The 18,673-nt window shown below is 44.4% G+C and overlaps 1 protein-coding gene across 1 annotated transcript in view; it reads left to right on the top strand.

Annotated features, from left to right (window-relative positions):
* Nucleotides 1–13,181, top strand: part of RIN1 (Ras and Rab interactor 1) — a 40,434-nt gene extending 27,253 nt beyond the window's left edge. Inside the window, exons 9-11 of the mRNA XM_088468328.1 lie at nucleotides 4,758–4,889; nucleotides 7,469–7,605; nucleotides 8,821–13,181. Of these exons, the coding sequence (XP_088324454.1) occupies nucleotides 4,758–4,889; nucleotides 7,469–7,605; nucleotides 8,821–9,135 (584 nt within the window). The 3' untranslated portion in view covers nucleotides 9,136–13,181. The remainder of the gene's footprint in view (nucleotides 1–4,757; nucleotides 4,890–7,468; nucleotides 7,606–8,820) is intronic.
* The last annotated feature ends 5,492 nt before the right edge of the window (nucleotides 13,182–18,673 follow it).

The raw sequence follows: 18,673 nt of genomic DNA, 5'->3' as shown, positions 1-18,673 counted from the left end.
GTGACATTGGTGTGAGTGGTGGGTGAATAGGATAGGCTACATATCAATCTGTGCACAGGCAATAGTGACATTGGAGTGAGTGGTGGGAGAATAGGATAGGCTACATAGCAGTCTGTGCACAGGGCACACAGTGACATTGGTGTGAGTGGTGGGTGAGTAGGATAGGCTACATAGTAGTCTGTGCACAGGGCACACAGTGACATTGGTGTGAGTGGTGGGTGAATAGGATAGGCTACATAGCAGTCTGTGCACAGGGCACACAGTGACATTGGTGTGAGAAGTGGATGAATAGGATAGGCTATATAGCGGTCTGTGCACAGGGCACACAGTGACATTGGTGTGAGTGGTGGGTGAGTAGGATAGGCTACATAGCAGTCTGTGCACAGGGCACACAGTGACATTGGTGTGAGAGGTGGGTGAGTAGGAGAGGTTACATAGCAGTCTGTGCACAGGGCACACAGTGACATTGGTGTGAGTGGTGGATGAATAGGATAGGCTATATAGCAGTCTGTGCACAGGGCACACAGTGACATTGGTGTGAGTGGTGGGTGAGTAGGATAGGCTACATAGCAGTCTGTGCACAGGGCACACAGTGACATTGGTGTGAGAGGTGTGTGAGTAGAAGAGGTTACATAGCAGTCTGTGCACAGGGCACACAGTGACATTGGTGTGAGTGGTGGGTGAGTAGGATAGGCTACATAGCAGTCTGCACAGGGCACAGTGACATTGGTGTGAGTGGTGGGTGAACAGGATAGGTTACATAGCAGTCTGTGCACAGGGCACACAGTGACATTGGTATGAGTGGTGGGCATGCTTGCCGACTATCTGGCTGCCCCTTCCGGGAGGGAGCAGCCAGATCGGCTTGACTGGGGGGGGGCCAGCCAGACTACAACAGTTAGCGGGCGGAGAGGGGGGCGTCATTTTGGCCACGCCCCCGCTACACGCTGCCGATATTACAGGCAGCGTGAAGCAGGGGGCGGGGCCAAAATGACGCGATTCGACGTGAATCGCGTCACAGGCCCCCCGCTGCCGGGGATTTTCCTGTCATTGCGGTGGGGGGCAGGAGGGGTCGGCAGCTGCCGGGAGACTTGCCTGCCTTCCCGGGAGGTCGGGAGCGGCACCCGATTTTCGGGAGGCTCCCGACCAAATCGGGAGGGTAGGCAAGTATGGTGGTGGGTGAAGGCGCTGCTGCCACCACTCTGTACAGCGCTGCTGGTCACATGGGCCACTCCTGCAACAGGGCCCCTATGCAAAGTAATACAACTAGAATACCTCAAATAAACATAATGTTGGCAGAAGCGATTTTCCGCAGACAACAGCTAGTAATAACATATAGGGGCCTATTCATTAAACTTAAAAATTCTCTGGAGATAATTAGCTTTAGAACTCTCATGGAGTTCTAGCTAATTATAGGTGGAATTCATCATTCCACCTCTCCAAAAGTATCTATTCCGAAAAGCTGTCATTTTATGCGATGACAGCTTTTCGGGAAATAGATACTTTTCCCTGCCTACACTACCTTATCGCATCTGGAAACACTGCTGCGCATGCGCTGTTACATCTGTAAAACCAGCGCATGCGCAGCACTGCCTACAGATGCGTTAAGTTTCGTGCCCCCCCCGATCCTCCCCCCTCCGCTCACCTTCCCCCCCTCCCCCTCGACTTACCTGTCCGCGCAGCAGCCTCCGGCTCCGACCTGCTGGTCTGTCATGTGGTTTCCCAGCAGACCACATGACAGATTAGAAAAAAAAAAAAACATTTTTCTTTTTCTAATCTTTCTTGTGCTCTGCTGGGGACCACACATGTCCGACCAGCCTCCGGAGCCTGAGGACGGAGCAGAGCGCCGGAGGGACTCGTCGGGGGACCTGCACACGCGGATACAGGTAAGTTTCACCTGCTATTCGCCACCTCACAGTGGCGAATAGTAACTGCATCAAATTCCGAAAATGTATAATTTTCGGAATTTGATGAATACCACAATTTCCACATCCCCATACTAATGTATGGGGAGTGTGGAAATTAACGCAGGGGAACTTAGCAAGGAGATATCTGTGATATCTCCTGTGCTAAGTGGCTACATGAATACCAAAATAACGTTATATAAGGAAAATGTCCTTAAAAACGTTATTTTAGTGTTGATGAATAGGCCCCATAGTGTATGTTTGGGAGGAAAAAGAATAATAAGGGGAGAAAAGATGTGGTGTCCTTTAAAGTCTATATTTGGCATACAGGTACCAATGATATTACCAGTGTGTGGACAGGACAAGTTGTTTCATTGTAATAAACTTGTTCACTTAGAAAGTAAATAAGGGATACTAGTTGGTATGCAGAAGATAAGAACAAAGGCACTATAATGTATAATGTAAAGGTAGAAATATACTTTTACATACAATTAAGAGACCTCTTTCAGGTTCTTCTGTTTAAATATCAGGTAGGTGGGCATTTGTAAGGTGATTGGTGTAGAAAGTGAACCTCTAAGATCTTAGAGTCTGTTACGTCATGTTGTATAAACTCCTGAACTTTGTTCTGCTTTACCTTTAACTTCTGACTATTTCTCTGGAATTTGATTATCTTCACTTGCAAGTGTATTTTACCTCAGGTTGTTGTTTTGTTCCTGAACCTTCTCTACGAGCACTAGCCCTCAGCCTGTTTATTACCCCTTTCACATCGCAAATGCCGGGTCGCACCTGAGATTTGTACACGCGTCCATCACGGGTGCGACCCGGCTGAGATCCCTTTCAGATGAACGGCCCGACCCCGCATCACTGCTGAGCGATGACGTCACCGCCATCACTGCTGAGCTAGCACTTGGAGATGAGATGATCTCCAAGAGCCGGCTCTTCCTATGCAGTGAACGGCACCCGGGTTGTCTCGAACTGGGCTACCCGTTCACACTGCATTGTGAGCTGGGTTGAACTCATGTTCAACCCTGCTTATTGCTCGAGTTGAAATGCTGGGTCACTCAACCCAAGTTATTTCAACTGGGCACTTTCACACTGCACAATAACCTGGGTTGCTGCGCGTTCATGTGCATTAACCCGGGTCAATGCAATGTAATAGGCAAAAAAGATTTTGCCTCTGAATAGCAGGAGAAAAGAAGTGCAACATTTTTATTTTGAGGTGCAAACGTGGGGAACCCACTCGGAACCCTCGGGACAGCCCCCCCAAAGGTATCAAAAAATCCTGTAAAAAAAACTCTCCAAAAAAGTACTTTCATTTTGAGGGCGAAAAAGTACAAAGTGGGGGGACAAGCATAAAAACTAGCGAAATAGACTTCTTGGGGTGCTGTAAGGAGGGGCCAAGTGTTTTTGGGATTGCAGGTGCATGTATGAGGGTGGTTCAAATTTTTTAAAAGTTCACTTTAGAGACATACAAATATGCTTGCACCCAATTTCAAGTACCCCAAATTTGACAGGACTACTTATTTTCACCAAAAAATACTGGTTAATGCCATTCTTCACCACTTGTGCAAAGACGCTAATAAGAAGCTATTGAAACAACTTAAGTACCCCAAACAGCTTTATTAGGGCTATTCAGACACATCTACATTGATCCCCGATGTTAGTGCATCTTTTTGGGGGGTTCAGGCTGATTTCCCCAATTCTGACAGCACTTTCCACCTGTTCTGAATTTGCCACTTGCCGTTTTCACGTGATTTGTAATTGCACACAGCGAATAGCAGGGAAGCGCACAATAAGTTTCCGCGTCCAAAACACACGATGTCGGCGAAAAGTCGGGCAGGCGAAACTTTTTTGCGGGTGCAAAACTAATTGAATACGGCCCTTGGTTGGGATATTCCAAAAAGAAGCCCAAGTCAATATATAAGCATGCCATGAGAATAACAATAATAATGGGCTGTTATAATAATATTTGAGGCACAATTTGGTCGTCATGATCACATCATTTGCTTAGGAAATTTAAAAAAACAAACTGTATTGACTGAAAGGTGGGACCTACTCATTGGATTCCTAAAACTAACAAAACAGGAGAGAACACCCATGGGCCTGATGCCGAGTTGCAGTTATGCCAGTTAGCATAGAGTAAAATACACAAATTGACTCTGCATACCAGCTGCACAAATGCAGAACAGCCCAAAGACTCATAAATGCCTGTAACAGTAACATCAACTGCAGATTCCTGAAGGCAAACACTGATGATAACAATAATGATGACGCTGATGGCCGCCAGCACTACATCACTGCTTCTGATTGTGAATTCATCTGTGAAGCTGATAGGTGCTTTCTTCCTTGTGCCTACTCACGCACGCACACACGCTCACACTCACACGCACACATTGTTTTTGTACGTGTGTTTTAGCAATCTTATTTATTTTGTATGTGAGAGTTGTACCTGCTGTGTTAAAGACATTTGATTTTCCATATCAGCGAATGCTTACTGTATATTGTGAGCAAAAGAAATGGTGAAAACCATGAGTGTAAGGGTATGTGACGCATTCCTGACATAACCTGGCACTTGATACGCGAGTTGTATGCTCCAGAATATAGGCTATTTTTCCTTCTGGCTTTATTCTATGCAAAAAATGCATCTACAGTAACTTAGGGTTAGGTTCAATAGGTTTTTCTAATAAAAAAAAAATATCTTTAAAAAGAATAAATCTTGTCATGTCTTATCCTGTGAAAAAATGACAATAAAGGAACTTTATATTGATTATAAAAATGTTAATCTGCTCGCAATAAGGTATGAGTGAGATGTATACATATGTCATATACATATACATGTGCTCCTGTCTCTTCCAGATGATGCGTGTGGTGCTGATGAGTTCCTGCCTGCATTGTGTTATGTGCTGGCGCTATGTGAGCTGCCCCAGCTCCTGACAGACGTATACTACACTACAGAACTACTGCCCCAGGAGGCACTCATGGGAGAAGGTAAGGAGACCAGTCACCGGCTATTATGCTGTAATCTTACACCACATGAATCACTATTAGTGATCTGTCTGCTAACATTGTAATATAATGGAAGAGAAGGAAGCAGGAAAGTATATTGTGTTATGTGCTGGCGCTATGTGAGCTGCCCCAGCTCCTGACAGACGTATACTACACTACAGAACTACTGCCCCAGGAGGCACTCATGGGAGAAGGTAAGGAGACCAGTCACCGGCTATTATGCTGTAATCTTACATCACATTTATCACTATTAGTGATCTGTCTGCTAACATTGTAATATAATGGAAGAGAAGGAAGCAGCAAAGTATATTGTGTTATGTGCTGGCGCTATGTGAGCTGCCCCAGCTCCTGACAGACGTATACTACACTACAGAACTACTGCCCCAGGAGGCACTCATGGGAGAAGGTAAGGAGACCAGTCACCGGCTATTATGCTGTAATCTTACACCACATTTATCACTATTAGTGATCTGTCTGCTAACATTGTAATATAATGGAAGAGAAGGAAGCAGCAAAGTATATTGTGTTATGTGCTGGCGCTATGTGAGCTGCCCCAGCTCCTGACAGACGTATACTACACTACAGAACTACTGCCCCAGGAGGCACTCATGGGAGAAGGTAAGGAGACCAGTCACCGGCTATGGTGCTGTAATCTTACATCACATTTATCACTATTAGTGATCTGTCTGCTAACATTGTAATATAATGGAAGAGAAGGAAGCAGCAAAGTATATTGTGTTATGTGCTGGCGCTATGTGAGCTGCCCCAGCTCCTGACAGACGTATACTACACTACAGAACTACTGCCCCAGGAGGCACTCATGGGAGAAGGTAAGGAGACCAGTCACCGGCTATTATGCTGTAATCTTACACCACATTTATCACTATTAGTGATCTGTCTGCTAACATTGTAATATAATGGAAGAGAAGGAAGCAGCAAAGTATATTGTGTTATGTGCTGGCGCTATGTGAGCTGCCCCAGCTCCTGACAGACGTATACTACACTACAGAACTACTGCCCCAGGAGGCACTCATGGGAGAAGGTAAGGAGACCAGTCACCGGCTATTATGCTGTAATCTTACACCACATGAATCACTATTAGTGATCTGTCTGCTAACATTGTAATATAATGGAAGAGAAGGAAGCAGGAAAGTATATTGTGTTTGTTGGTGGGAAATAAAGAGTGAAGTTCAATACCTCTCAGCTGTGTATTGTATGACATACGTGTATAAATAAACACCCCCTTACCATTTAACTGGCTAATATTGTTTTTCCAAACACCACTCAGAAATTTAATTAGGTCAAGAACATCTATTTAGAACTTATCCAACACAATTTTATTAAGGAAAAAAAATATATATATTTTGATACACATAACATCAATATCGATTTTACATATTGGTCATTGCTATATCGGACCATCGATGATCGGACCATCGTGAAATTGCGACATTGCATTTTCCCGGTGGGTGCTCCTATGAGCATCCGGCAAGCATGCACTGGGGTGCTGAGGGCTGCTTCATTCACATTTTCCTGGCGGCTGCTCATCTCTCCAGCTGCCCGTGGGAGGGTCCTGTCCTGCTGCCCCATAAGTACTGATCGCCAGCACGGCAGACACTGGGGGGGGGTGCAGGGATGCAGAGGGGCTGGGAGGTTCCTCTGCCATTGGCTGCTGGAAGATTACATTGCTGCAGCCACCCAGTGTATTCTGACTGGTCGCATTTTTACAACCATGTCTGGTAATACACAGCCTGGCGTGGTTGCAAACGATGCGACCAAACCACCAAGGGGTTAAAAGTGGTTCCTACATTTAGCTTCTGCTTTATGTCTATGGGTCAATTAAATTAACTATGGGTTCCCTCGCGACACGAGTAAGTGCAGCTATATACCGCGCTTATGGTACCTACGCACAGAACTGCGTACAAAAATCCACGAGACCAGGGTGAGACCGGGCAGCAATGGGGGCAAGTTGTGGTGCCGTTGGCGGCACTTCCACGCCATTACACTGGCAACTCGCCACCTTGCATCTAATTAAATTGTCCTATATGAATGTGCAAAGGAATCATCAGAGAAGGAGAGGACAAGAGGTGCAAAAAATAAATAATTTACAGTACTGAAAATGTGAGTTTGTTCTGGGATCACAGCTAGTTCCGAGAACTCCTACCTGGGACACATTGTGCTACGGTAGGAGCTTGTATGGCATTGTGTTACCGAAATAGTCACAAAGTACACACTTAACTCATATCTCTCCTGCAAAAACTCCCATAGATTAAGAAAATCCACTCAGATGATTACACATAGTACAAAGAATGTCACCTGTATATAATATAGGAGCTAGTTCAGTCATGTTACAGGAAACATTTGTTACTGTAAGATGTAATTACATTATTATGTTTAGGATGATCAGAAAACAGGTAACTGATGGATGTGTAGAACATTTTATATAAGTGATAATAGTGATAGCTAATGTATACTGGCCATTCTCTCATACATCACCACTACAATGATATTTGTCAGTTGTTCACTCCTTTTATTTGTGCCCCTTCTTGTGTCCATACCAGGAGGTTATTACCTGACTAGTGTGTCTGCTGCACTCTCTGTCTTGTCCTCACTACACACTCACCACCAGGATGCTGGACTATCACTCAGTGAGTGGCATCGCAGGAAGCAAGGTCTGCCATCGCTCAATGACCTGCAGGTAAGCCATTCCTGCATAAAATACAGCATGCAGAAGACAAGGTAAGTCGTGATGTATAATGATCTGAGAGACGTATACTACACCACAAAACTAAACATAACAAATAGGAAAAAAGGGAAATGGAGATGGAGGTTACAAAAATGAGGAAATAAAAAATGAGGGTGCGATTAGGCATATATACTTACCTACTCTTCCAGAAGGTGTGGGAGACTCCTGAATTTTTCGGTAGTCCCCCACTCCCTGGAAGAGAGGGTGAACCTATGAAGTGGGAAGCATGGGGACCAATATACAGGGAATCGCCGGTCCGTAGGGAAGGGACGGGGATAAAATGATACAAAATTTAAACAGGCAACCCCGCCCCCAAAGCTGCATTTCCTCTCTGTGCTTCTCCTGGAGAGGAGAATTTAAAAGTAGGCAAGTATACGAATAGATCTCACTGTGCATCATGGGACATGCAGTTCAGCTCCACACCCAGGATAATGGATAGTTAAGATTTTGGTCATATGGAGGTCGATTGGGGAATAGCCAGCTCGTCCTATGAGTAAGTATGTGCAGCAATCACGGTAGCCCCTGACTCATTGATTTTTTTGTGCTGCCCCATAGAGTTGTGTCCAAACATGTGATCGCATCGTTTTAGCGTCCACTTCTGAATGTGCCTCAGAGTGTGATAGATACGATATATATGCTGGTTATGGCTGACAAACAAAGGACAAATGCATGGAAGACACAGAAACTGGAGAAATAAGAGCATTTAACTTTGCTATAGAAGGGGTACATTACCCGCGAGGGGGGGTGAGTTTCCATTGTAACAGCGTGCTAACGTCACCAACAGCACCTCAACTCGCCCCACTTGCGGCCTGATCTCACCCCGGAACTCCTGAATTTTTGTACAAGGAAAAATCCGCTAGTTCAGGGGCCGCATGTAGCCGCACTTACTTCCATTGCAGGGGGACTTATGGCCAATTCAATTGCCCAATGAATGATAACTCAATGAGAGACATGGTAGATTGGTATTAAGTTGTGTTGGGATATTTAGGGAAAAGGAACATGTTTAGTGGAATGTTGAGTGGAACAGATAACGACAAAAGTGAGGGATTGCAAGATGAGAAGTAAAATCAGATAATAAGGATGATGGATTGTAAATGCTGACCTATTGGTACATGAGAAATATGTAAGATTAGATGGTCTCTTTTCAACATTATCTTATAATTCCAGAACTTTCTACGTGTTGCCCATCAAGATCCAGTCAATGGCTGCACTACCAAGACCATCCTTCTAAAGCCAACACAAACTGTGGCTGACCTTACCCGTCTCTGCGCCCTCAAATTCAAGCCCGCTGACCCAGAGGGGTACTCCATATTCCTTCACTGTGGTGGGAATCTGCAAGTGCTGCCCTCCAATGCTTTGCCACAGGAGATAAAAGCTCGGCTCAGGGAGACTGGATCCAGCTTCTTCTTTTGTTACCAACATCTAGCAGAGAAGGACTCTACAGAACAGACCAATACACAGGAACTGGCCAGCAATCTTTGACCTTGCAAGACTTTCTTTTCCAGAGACTCTAGATGTAGATATGGGCGGAACTACCAAAGATGCAAGGGGTCCAGCTGCCATGGGGCACAGAGCGGAGGGGGGACCCATCTTCCTTCTCTAAGTTACATGTGTTATATACATTTTTCACCAATGGGTGGTACATAGGGACCCTTACAAACTTTTGCCATGGGGCCTTTAAATAACTAGATACGCCCCTGGATGTAGAAATGTGTTAATGCTTCCATATGCTACATGACTCCAGGTTACTATTAGGAGTTGTAAATAATAATATGTACTGTACAAAACATTTTGAGAGATTGACCATTGTGTAGACTTCACATAAGTGTATAAGAATCCACTGAATCCAGTTCAACTTGTACAGAGGAACGTTGTCACTAAGCCATACTGGTAATGAGATCTTCATATTCATCAGGAAATATATTCTTAAGATCAAGCTACCAACACATAGCAAGTTTCATACTGTTTATATAAAATGGGCCTTCGCTATGAGTACTTTACCTTTTCTTCTAACCCTGTCATAGACCACAAATTTCAACCAAGAACTGGAATAAAGACTCCATCTATATCACATGGTCAGCGCTCGAACAGAGACAATACTATTACTGTTATTAGTATTATTATTATTTTTATACTATTTTGCACACATTTGGCTTTGAATATGGAGTGCTCATAATGATACTGCAAAGACAAATTCTAGGAAACATTATTTCCACTTAATGAACTTTACTACATGTATTTGATCTGTTCCTCTTAGTTGCTGTACATTTGCAGTTCCAGGAGCAAACTTTGCAGATGTTTAGTTAAAGAATACATTATTATGAAGATGTATATTCATTTATCTTTCTCTGCTTAGCCTGAAACCGATCCTGTTGCTATACTATTTTCAGGTCTAATTACCAATGAAGCACTTTCCATAGACAGAAGCTACACTTGCAGGCTGTGTGACTGTACTACACTATATCAAATAAAATGTTTACAGATCTCTGTTATAATGTAAGATATACAGTATATTCTAGCAATTTATAAGGAAAAACAACTAATCTTACCAAATAAGGATCACTGGATGTAACTAGATTGCTTTATGCCAGGTCAAATTATAATGTATAGCCTGTAAACATGAAAACCCGTGTTACCCCGAGACTGGTAGACAGATAAGGGTCAATTTCCTGTATACTCCATTTTCTGTGCAATGCTTCTGCAACCCTCTACTTGGTTGTATAAGGAATGTCTGCTGGAAAGGAGAGGTCAGTCACACTCAGGGGGGTTATTTATTTACTAATATTGCTCAATGCTGCAAATCTCCACAAAATCCACATTAGCCAATTGGTAAGTTGCATTCATCCATCTAGTGCAGATTAGTTAATAAAATAAATTGTCTGCATTTTCTATGGTACTAGTACAAATTTTCACCTTTCAACAATGTAAGTAAATAACCCTCATGTACTGTAATTACGGGAGGCTCCTTATTGGAGCATCTGCAGCACTTATCTGATCTAGAGTCAGCTGCAATTACTAGCAGTACATCAGATCCCTCTTCTCTAGCAACTTTCTTAAGCTGGGTACACACTAGGTTAATGGGCCGGCCAGAACTGGGCAGGCATTTAAATTGCCTGTCCAATTGAAATATCAATCACTACTGGGTCCCTGAAGCAAGTGTATGGGCGATCAGCAGGTCGCCCGCACACACCAGTAGATGACTGATATATCTTTCAGATATATTGGCATCGGCTGTGCTTGCAAGCCTGATCCGAATTACGTTATTCACAGATATATCCAGCTGCGGCTCCTGCCCTCTTGCCTTAGGGGGGCTGCCGCTGCTTCTGGTCCCGACGCCTGCACAATGAATGTCAGGCACTGAGACTTGCACATGAGCGGCGGTAGTGCCACACATGCGCATAACACGACCAGCTTATCGGGGCTGCATTGCTAGCAGCCCTGAAAATCCCTGTAGAGCTGCCTGAAAGGCAGAGCAGCGGCTTCCACTGGAAGCCGCTCCCTGCTTATGGCAGCCCAGACTGGCATCCCAGGGGGAGGAGACACCTCCCCCTGGGGTTGCCTGTCCTGTGTGTGACTGGCTGGTGGCGCTTTCAATACGAAGCACCTCCAGTCACAGTGTAGCCCATGCAGTCTTGGACTGCACTGGCTCAGTGCAATAGAGGATTTTACTGGGGGTGCTGCAGCCTCACAGCCCATAGGTAAAATTCTCCACTGGATATATCTGTTGTGCACACCAATAGAGTTATCGCACGTTCAATGGGACAGCCGATATATCTCAGTGTGTACCCAGCATTACAATGCAGGGAAGGAGGAAAGCTTTTTGAAGGTCTGCACCTTCTTCCAGTAACACAGCTACTAAACCAGATATAGAAACAGTGACTATATCAGTGGTGATGTTGGACATGGAGTGCACGCTGTATCCCATCCATGATGCTTCCAGCTCTGTAATGCTGGAGCCGCGTCACAGCCAACGCAACCTAAAATCCCCGGTCCTGAAATGCACTAAAGTGCATGCTCGGCTTCTCCGCACATCTTCTCTGCTCCATCCTCAACCTACAGTGTATATTACATAAGCAAATGCCACCGTTGGATGTGTATATACAGGTGAGTGCTACACTACACTGCACACCACATACATGAAACCAACACATTTCTGGCTGCACCTGGACATGCATGCTGTATGGCTGCATTGTGTACCTGCTGCATACCAATTAACCCAGTTACCTGCACCCTATTTTCTGCCGGAAAATAAACCACCCAACATGGTTATCTACCATGTGGTCTTACCTCCATCACACATCATAAGTTCTGTCAATAGGTTATGGCCCCAAGCAGCTACAGCAACATGGAATAAAAGAAAGCTGTGAGTAACAGAAAAAGCCCTTTATTCATACAAAGGAAAAATGTACAGTACAGGGGCTAGTATGAGCTTCATTAAACGAACAGGCTCAGAAAACTACACCACATGGAAGTTTTCTCTGGAGATGAAGTTAAGCCATAAAAACTGTGGAAGGTTACCTGTGACCCCAAGGAGCACACTAACCCAGATGATGTAGATAAAGTCATGGGGACCATAGGTTTAGCTGTAGAGCAGCATGTATATTTCATTATCCACAGGAAAAAATCTGCCTGTAATATGTGGATGGCTTTGCAGACATTTTATCAAGACAAAGTTTTAGGTGGAAATTTATTAAGCAAATTTAGAACAAAATTATCTGAAAACATCCATTTTCGGTGGATACCTGCAAAATTAGAGCATCTCCAGGATGTATTACAGGGGTTCCTCTGTTTCTGATCATAACAGCAGTCCTCACTAGTTTCTATGGGGGCTGCTGCATTGTGGAATTTACCAAGCCTGGCCCTGGAAATAGTCACTTGTGCATTTGTGGCCTAATGACTGTGTATGTGCAGTAAGCCACCAGGGGTCCTGCAGCACAAAGTAAAGTAATCACATTAGCAATCACTTTATGCATCACAGGGACAGTCCCTGGATGTGACTTTTAATATATCTGGGCAGTACAGAATTTCTTATTGCCGAGAATAACGTTTCCTGCATTAGATTGTTTTTACTTTGGTTATATTTGGTCTAATATATGATTCTGAGTATAGGGTGCAATATCATGTTGCCATTCTTTCAATTTTTAAATGGTGACAACTGCTGCGTAAAGGGGGTTGAGCTTCCTTTCTGTGATACTTTTTCTATTTGGTAAAGTTTTAGAAGAAATAAATTGTGGCAAGAACATTTGAGTCAACATACAGTATAATTCATCTGTAAATATGTAAAGATAGAAGGATCTCTATGTGAATTTGTTATGTGCTATTTAAGAGGTACCTTACAGTGAATTAGGTAGATAAGTTGGGTTTCGATATATTACATTCTTAATGTCAACATAAGGGAGCTGACATGGTTGTTATGCAGACATTCAGCATGTTAACACTGATGAAATGTCAACATAATTACAATGTCGACTTTTACTGGTTATTGGATGTTCTGCATCGTTATATACTGTAAATAATATTTTTTTCCTGGCCAGACTTTTTGTTTTACTTTTTATAATAAATATATTTTTGCATTAAAGAAAAGCATATATTCTGTCAGAATTTTATTTTATTTAATATATGATACATGCATATATCTTGGATTTTCATTTATCTGTGCTTCTAAAAAACGATGGACTTGGGGCTAGGAAATGAATGTCCAGAGTGCATATACAAAGGTGAGTGCTATTGTTATACCAAAACCAAAGCAACCTGTATAAGTGGTACACACTATGGGCCTGATTCAGAGATGGATGCAGGAGTGATCGGTGCAGCCAATCAGAGAAGATATGTAAATGATGCAGGTGTCGTCTTTTGAATTGAGACCCCACCTGTGCCTTCTCAGATCTGCTGCATGTGTCCGAAGGCACAGCATTGGATCACCATTGTGACCATCAGTGGAACATCGGACATTCTGAGTAACCTTAAGGTTGTTCAGAATGTACAGCTGCCAAGGCCAGTGAGTCTGACGATGCAGACACTGACTTCAGCATGCCTCACAAATGTTTTGTGAAACGTCCCCTTCCCTGTCCCTAAACAGCTGCGGCCTGTCACTCACTCGACGTCTGCAGGACCAAATCTACACATGCGCAGTGCATCTCCTGCACATGTACAGATGAAAAACCATTGTCCACTTGCATCCAATATTGCTGGTTAGTCCGGGTTCTGAATCAGGCCCTATGTCAGCAATTATGTATCCTCCTCTTGGGTCAGCTGAAATTTAAAGAGCATCCTAACGACACTCCCTTGCCATTGCAACCACCCTAGGACAAAGGTGCAGATTGTCCAAACCGAATGGAATAAAGGGTGAGTTCTACACTTGATAAAATGACTGATTTTAAATCCTGTGCACACTATATAGTTTTCCATTTCTAGGTATCGGGTAGAACTACTGTAGGACACAATCTACTTTGTGACCTGTACAATCACCACAGGACAACAGTGTGAGTCTGTCCAACACCTACCCACCACCATCAGAGGGTGAGTGTATTACATCTCACCGACCCTCTACCTTATAAAACAGTGTACACTATATAGTCTTTTCTTTTCACATATACTTGATTTCTTCAATCAATACACCCCATGAGAACATTTACTAGCCGATGGTTTCAGTAGCAGTGGAAACACCTTTTTCTAGTTCACAATGGCATTGACTTTGAGATCTTTCTTGAGAGATTGTAGGTCCTGCGCAAGTGGTGTAGATGGTACTGCTTGCCACAGGTATGCTGCTGCACTGGGGGATGCCTGACCTCATCCAGTGGGTAAATACAGAGAAACGTGGGGACCAGATGCTGCGCACAACCTATTTCCTGAACTCTGTATATTCTAAATATATTCTAAAGTAGTAGAACCCAAAATGATGAGAGGGTACCAACTAAGAAACAAATGTTGCTTTTACTGATAAAAGTTTCACAATAATAGTCACTACAATTGTAATGCAATATAATATGGTGCCTGTAAACCATTGGTTATACACCAACAGATTAAACAAACAAATAAACACAATGGACAATGCTGCAATATGTCAAAATTGTCAGAAGGAAAAGTAAACAAATATAAACAAAAATAAACAAAATATAGACAAATGTAGACAAAATATAAATAGCAAATGTGCCGATCTATTTGTGAATAGGCACTGGTACTGGTCTCAACCTAAGATGCCGCCAACTGAATAGTCAATCTGATAGATGGTTAAAGTATAGTGTTTAGTCAGGGAGATCTAGCGGCGTCCCGCTAGTTCCAAAGGGGTACCTCGGTGGTATGCTGTAAGTCCTGTGGATGTCTGTACGTTGCCCGGGTTATTCTCCGTGTAGTGTGGGGGAGGCTGGCTGTGGCGAGCGCCGGGGATCACTCTGCGTCACGGGCGCCCTGAGTGCGGAGATCACGGACACTGTCCCTGTTGCCAGGGGGCAGGTCCGTGCACGTGCACCAGGTGCCGGACAGGGGAGAGGGGTGCCTACGGTCCTGGCTTGCGCAAGCCGGGGGCCGCGGACGACTCTGCACCAGAGGATACTTACCCGGATGCCAAGCTGCCGGTCCCGGCGGTCTTCGTCGGCGGTGATGGCGCGCTTCTGTTGCTCGCTAGTAGATTCAAGTTCCGGTAGTGGTAAGCTGAAACAGTTGGACGGCAAATGTGGTACTGGAGACGCTGTTAGATAGGGATTGCAGTGTTCCTCCAACGCGTTTCGACCTGTCAGGTCTTCTTCTGGGAGTTGAATTGTTCTAGTACTGCTGCTTGAGCCTTCAAATACAGCGACAAATCACAGACATTGTAGGCACCCCTCTCCCCTGTCCGGCACCTGGTGCACGTGCACGGACCTGCCCCCTGGCAACAGGGACAGTGTCCGTGATCTCCGCACTCAGGGCGCCCGTGACGCAGAGTGATCCCCGGCGCTCGCCACAGCCAGCCTCCCCCACACTACACGGAGAATAACCCGGGCAACGTACAGACATCCACAGGACTTACAGCATACCACCGAGGTACCCCTTTGGAACTAGCGGGACGCCGCTAGATCTCCCTGACTAAACACTATACTTTAACCATCTATCAGATTGACTATTCAGTTGGCGGCATCTTAGGTTGAGACCAGTACCAGTGCCTATTCACAAATAGATCGGCACATTTGCTATTTATATTTTGTCTACATTTGTCTATATTTTGTTTATTTTTGTTTATATTTGTTTACTTTTCCTTCTGACAATTTTGACATATTGCAGCATTGTCCATTGTGTTTATTTGTTTGTTTAATCTGTTGGTGTATAACCAATGGTTTACAGGCACCATATTATATTGCATTACAATTGTAGTGACTATTATTGTGAAACTTTTATCAGTAAAAGCAACATTTGTTTCTTAGTTGGTACCCTCTCATCATTTTGGGTTCTACTACTTTAGAATATATTTAGAATATACAGAGTTCAGGAAATAGGTTGTGCGCAGCATCTGGTCCCCACGTTTCTCTGTATTGACTTTGAGATGTCTGGTTGAAAGACTCCTTCTGTTACTGGCTGATTAACTTTATCCATCTTTCTATGGTGAAGCCCTTGGCGTGAGCAACCTTTTGTTCTTATGACATTTTGACCATGCTGTCATCATAACTGTTGACATTCTGGTGTTGACATTATGAAAGTCAACTTGGTCAATGTTGACTTCATGACTGCATACCGGTGAGTTTGTAAGGGAGCAATCTATTATAGCAACTATATTGCTATATATATTATGGCTACTGGCCATTAACCTCTTTCCTCTGTGTGCTTGGGTAAGCAGGGTAAGCATATACGTATCTCATAGCATGTAAACGTTTTAACTAGGATAAAGACCAAGCACTGTGCAAAAACTAGGGTCAAGAGTATGGTGAGGTCAAACTCAACCGATGCTGTGTCCATGCTACCAGTCTCAGAATGGGATGTAGTTAATAGACTAAATCCCAACTATGCATGCCCGACACAGGACTTAAGGTAGGCATCAAAATAATGACGCCTATCTTAATCTCGATGTTGGAAGCCCAAACCCCGCCATCCCGATCGTCAAGAGCCGGGTAAGTATTACTACTTAGCCCAGGGATGGTGGGGGTTAGGTTTTGGGACCCCTGGGGGGACAGGGTTAGGTACCCCCGGGAAAGGTTAGGGTTAGGCTTGGGGAAAGGGGGGTTAGGCAACCCCTGGGAGAGTTAGGGTTCGGGAAGGGGGGGTTAGGGTTAGACACCCCCCCGGGAGTTTTAGGGTTAGGCACCGCTAAGGGAGGGTTAGGGTTACGGGGGGGAAAAGGGATGGCTAGGGTACTAACCAGCCAGCGTCGGGATGTCCTCCTGTCTGGCTGCCGTAGTCAGGATTTGAACCGGCGGCCAAAGAGTCATTGGTATTTCAATCCTATTCATTCAGAATGATGTGATATCCAACCATAAATGGAAGCCATGGGTTATTGAAGCAAATTAATGTGAGTTCTAAAACTCTAGTTGGAAATGCTAATGCCAAAGTGCAAGGTAATTTAATGGGCGGCTGTCTAAAATCATTATCAGTCCTTGAGAGGTATGATAAATGAGGATCTATATCCCAAATTGATGTATACCACATACAAACTGTGAGAGAATATTACTGGGAAAACAATTGCTAAGGGTGTATCCACCTCTTTCTGGAATTTAAGTATGAGCAATTCTAAGCCTTAACCCAGTGGCTCTCAAACTCGGTCCTCAGGACCCCACACAGTTCACTTTTTCCAGGTCACCCAGCAGGTGCACAGGTGTATTTATTACTCAATGACACGTTTTAAAAGTTCCGCAGGTGCAGCTAACTATTTCACTAGTAATTATGTGAGGAGACCTGCAAAACATGCACTGTTTGGGGTCCTGAGGACCGAGTTTGAAAACCTGTGCATTAACCTAATCTGTTTTTACAAAGAAAGGAAGAATCGTGGACCAAAAGTTTATTCCCATAATTTTGCATCATACTAGGATTGTGCAAGATTGTAGCATACTTCCCTTTCCTGAATTAGTCATTTGTCATCATGATTTATGATTAATAATTCACCTAGGTCAATTAGGAAGTTTATCTCATTAAGCCAAAAAGTGTAATATCACACATTCCATGCATCACAGACCAAACATGACCATCCATGCATATAAACTGTCAGGAGCCGTACTTCCGGTGCACTTTAAGGACTCATTTAGATGACAAAGCTCATTAGTAAGCTAAGTACTTATCATGGTGCCAGAGCTTCAGTTTTAGGGCCTGATTCAGACCCACTCGCGAGCGGCTGTCCGCTCGCAAGTGGGTCGATGTTCTGCACTGAGCATGCGCACGACGGAGGGAGCTCCGTCGTGCGCATGCGCCAGACGCGACGAGCGAAGGACTTTCCTTCGCTCGTTGTGTCTGATCAAAGGGGGCGTGCTGTCGATGTTGATTGACAGCACGCCCCCTTTGGTGGGCGTGCCGGGGGCGTGCCTCCCTGATGGGGGCGTTCCTAAGGGAACGCCTACCGTCAGAAGCCGGCCCACTGACATCACTAGTGATGTCAGTGGGAGTGATTTTGGCTCTGATAGAGCCAAAATCACTCTGGGCCATGCGGTTGAAAACCTCAACCGCAGGCTCCGGCTCGCAGTTTCGATGGTCGCGATGGTCAAGACCATCGCGGCCATCAAACTGCACGCTCGTATAGGCTGTGGGTGGTGACCCACAGCTATACGAGCGTCCAGGAGGACGCTCCATAGTTATGGAGGACGGCCCTCATTCAGAGCGTGCGCTTTGCTCAGAGCGTACGGCTCTGAATGACGGCCCTAGCTTGCTGCTTAGATTCTGTTGGCTCCTGCTGTTCCTTGTGTTTGGGTTCTTCCTTCAGCTTCCTGGTACCTGGTATCCAGCTTCTTCATTCAGCTGGTAATATTAAAGGTTAAAAAGAAAATACTGTCTGGAGAATTCAATAGAAACACCTGTTGTTTTCAATTAAATATTTACACAGAATAAGAAGTGTATGCATTTCAAAGAC

Source organism: Taudactylus pleione, unplaced genomic scaffold (assembly GCF_031769625.1).
Source record: "Taudactylus pleione unplaced genomic scaffold, aTauple2 ptg000085l, whole genome shotgun sequence".
NCBI classification, from domain to species: Eukaryota; Metazoa; Chordata; class Amphibia; order Anura; family Myobatrachidae; genus Taudactylus; species Taudactylus pleione.
The sequence above is the reverse complement of the archived record's forward strand: the minus strand, read 5'-3'. Positions and strand labels throughout refer to the sequence as shown.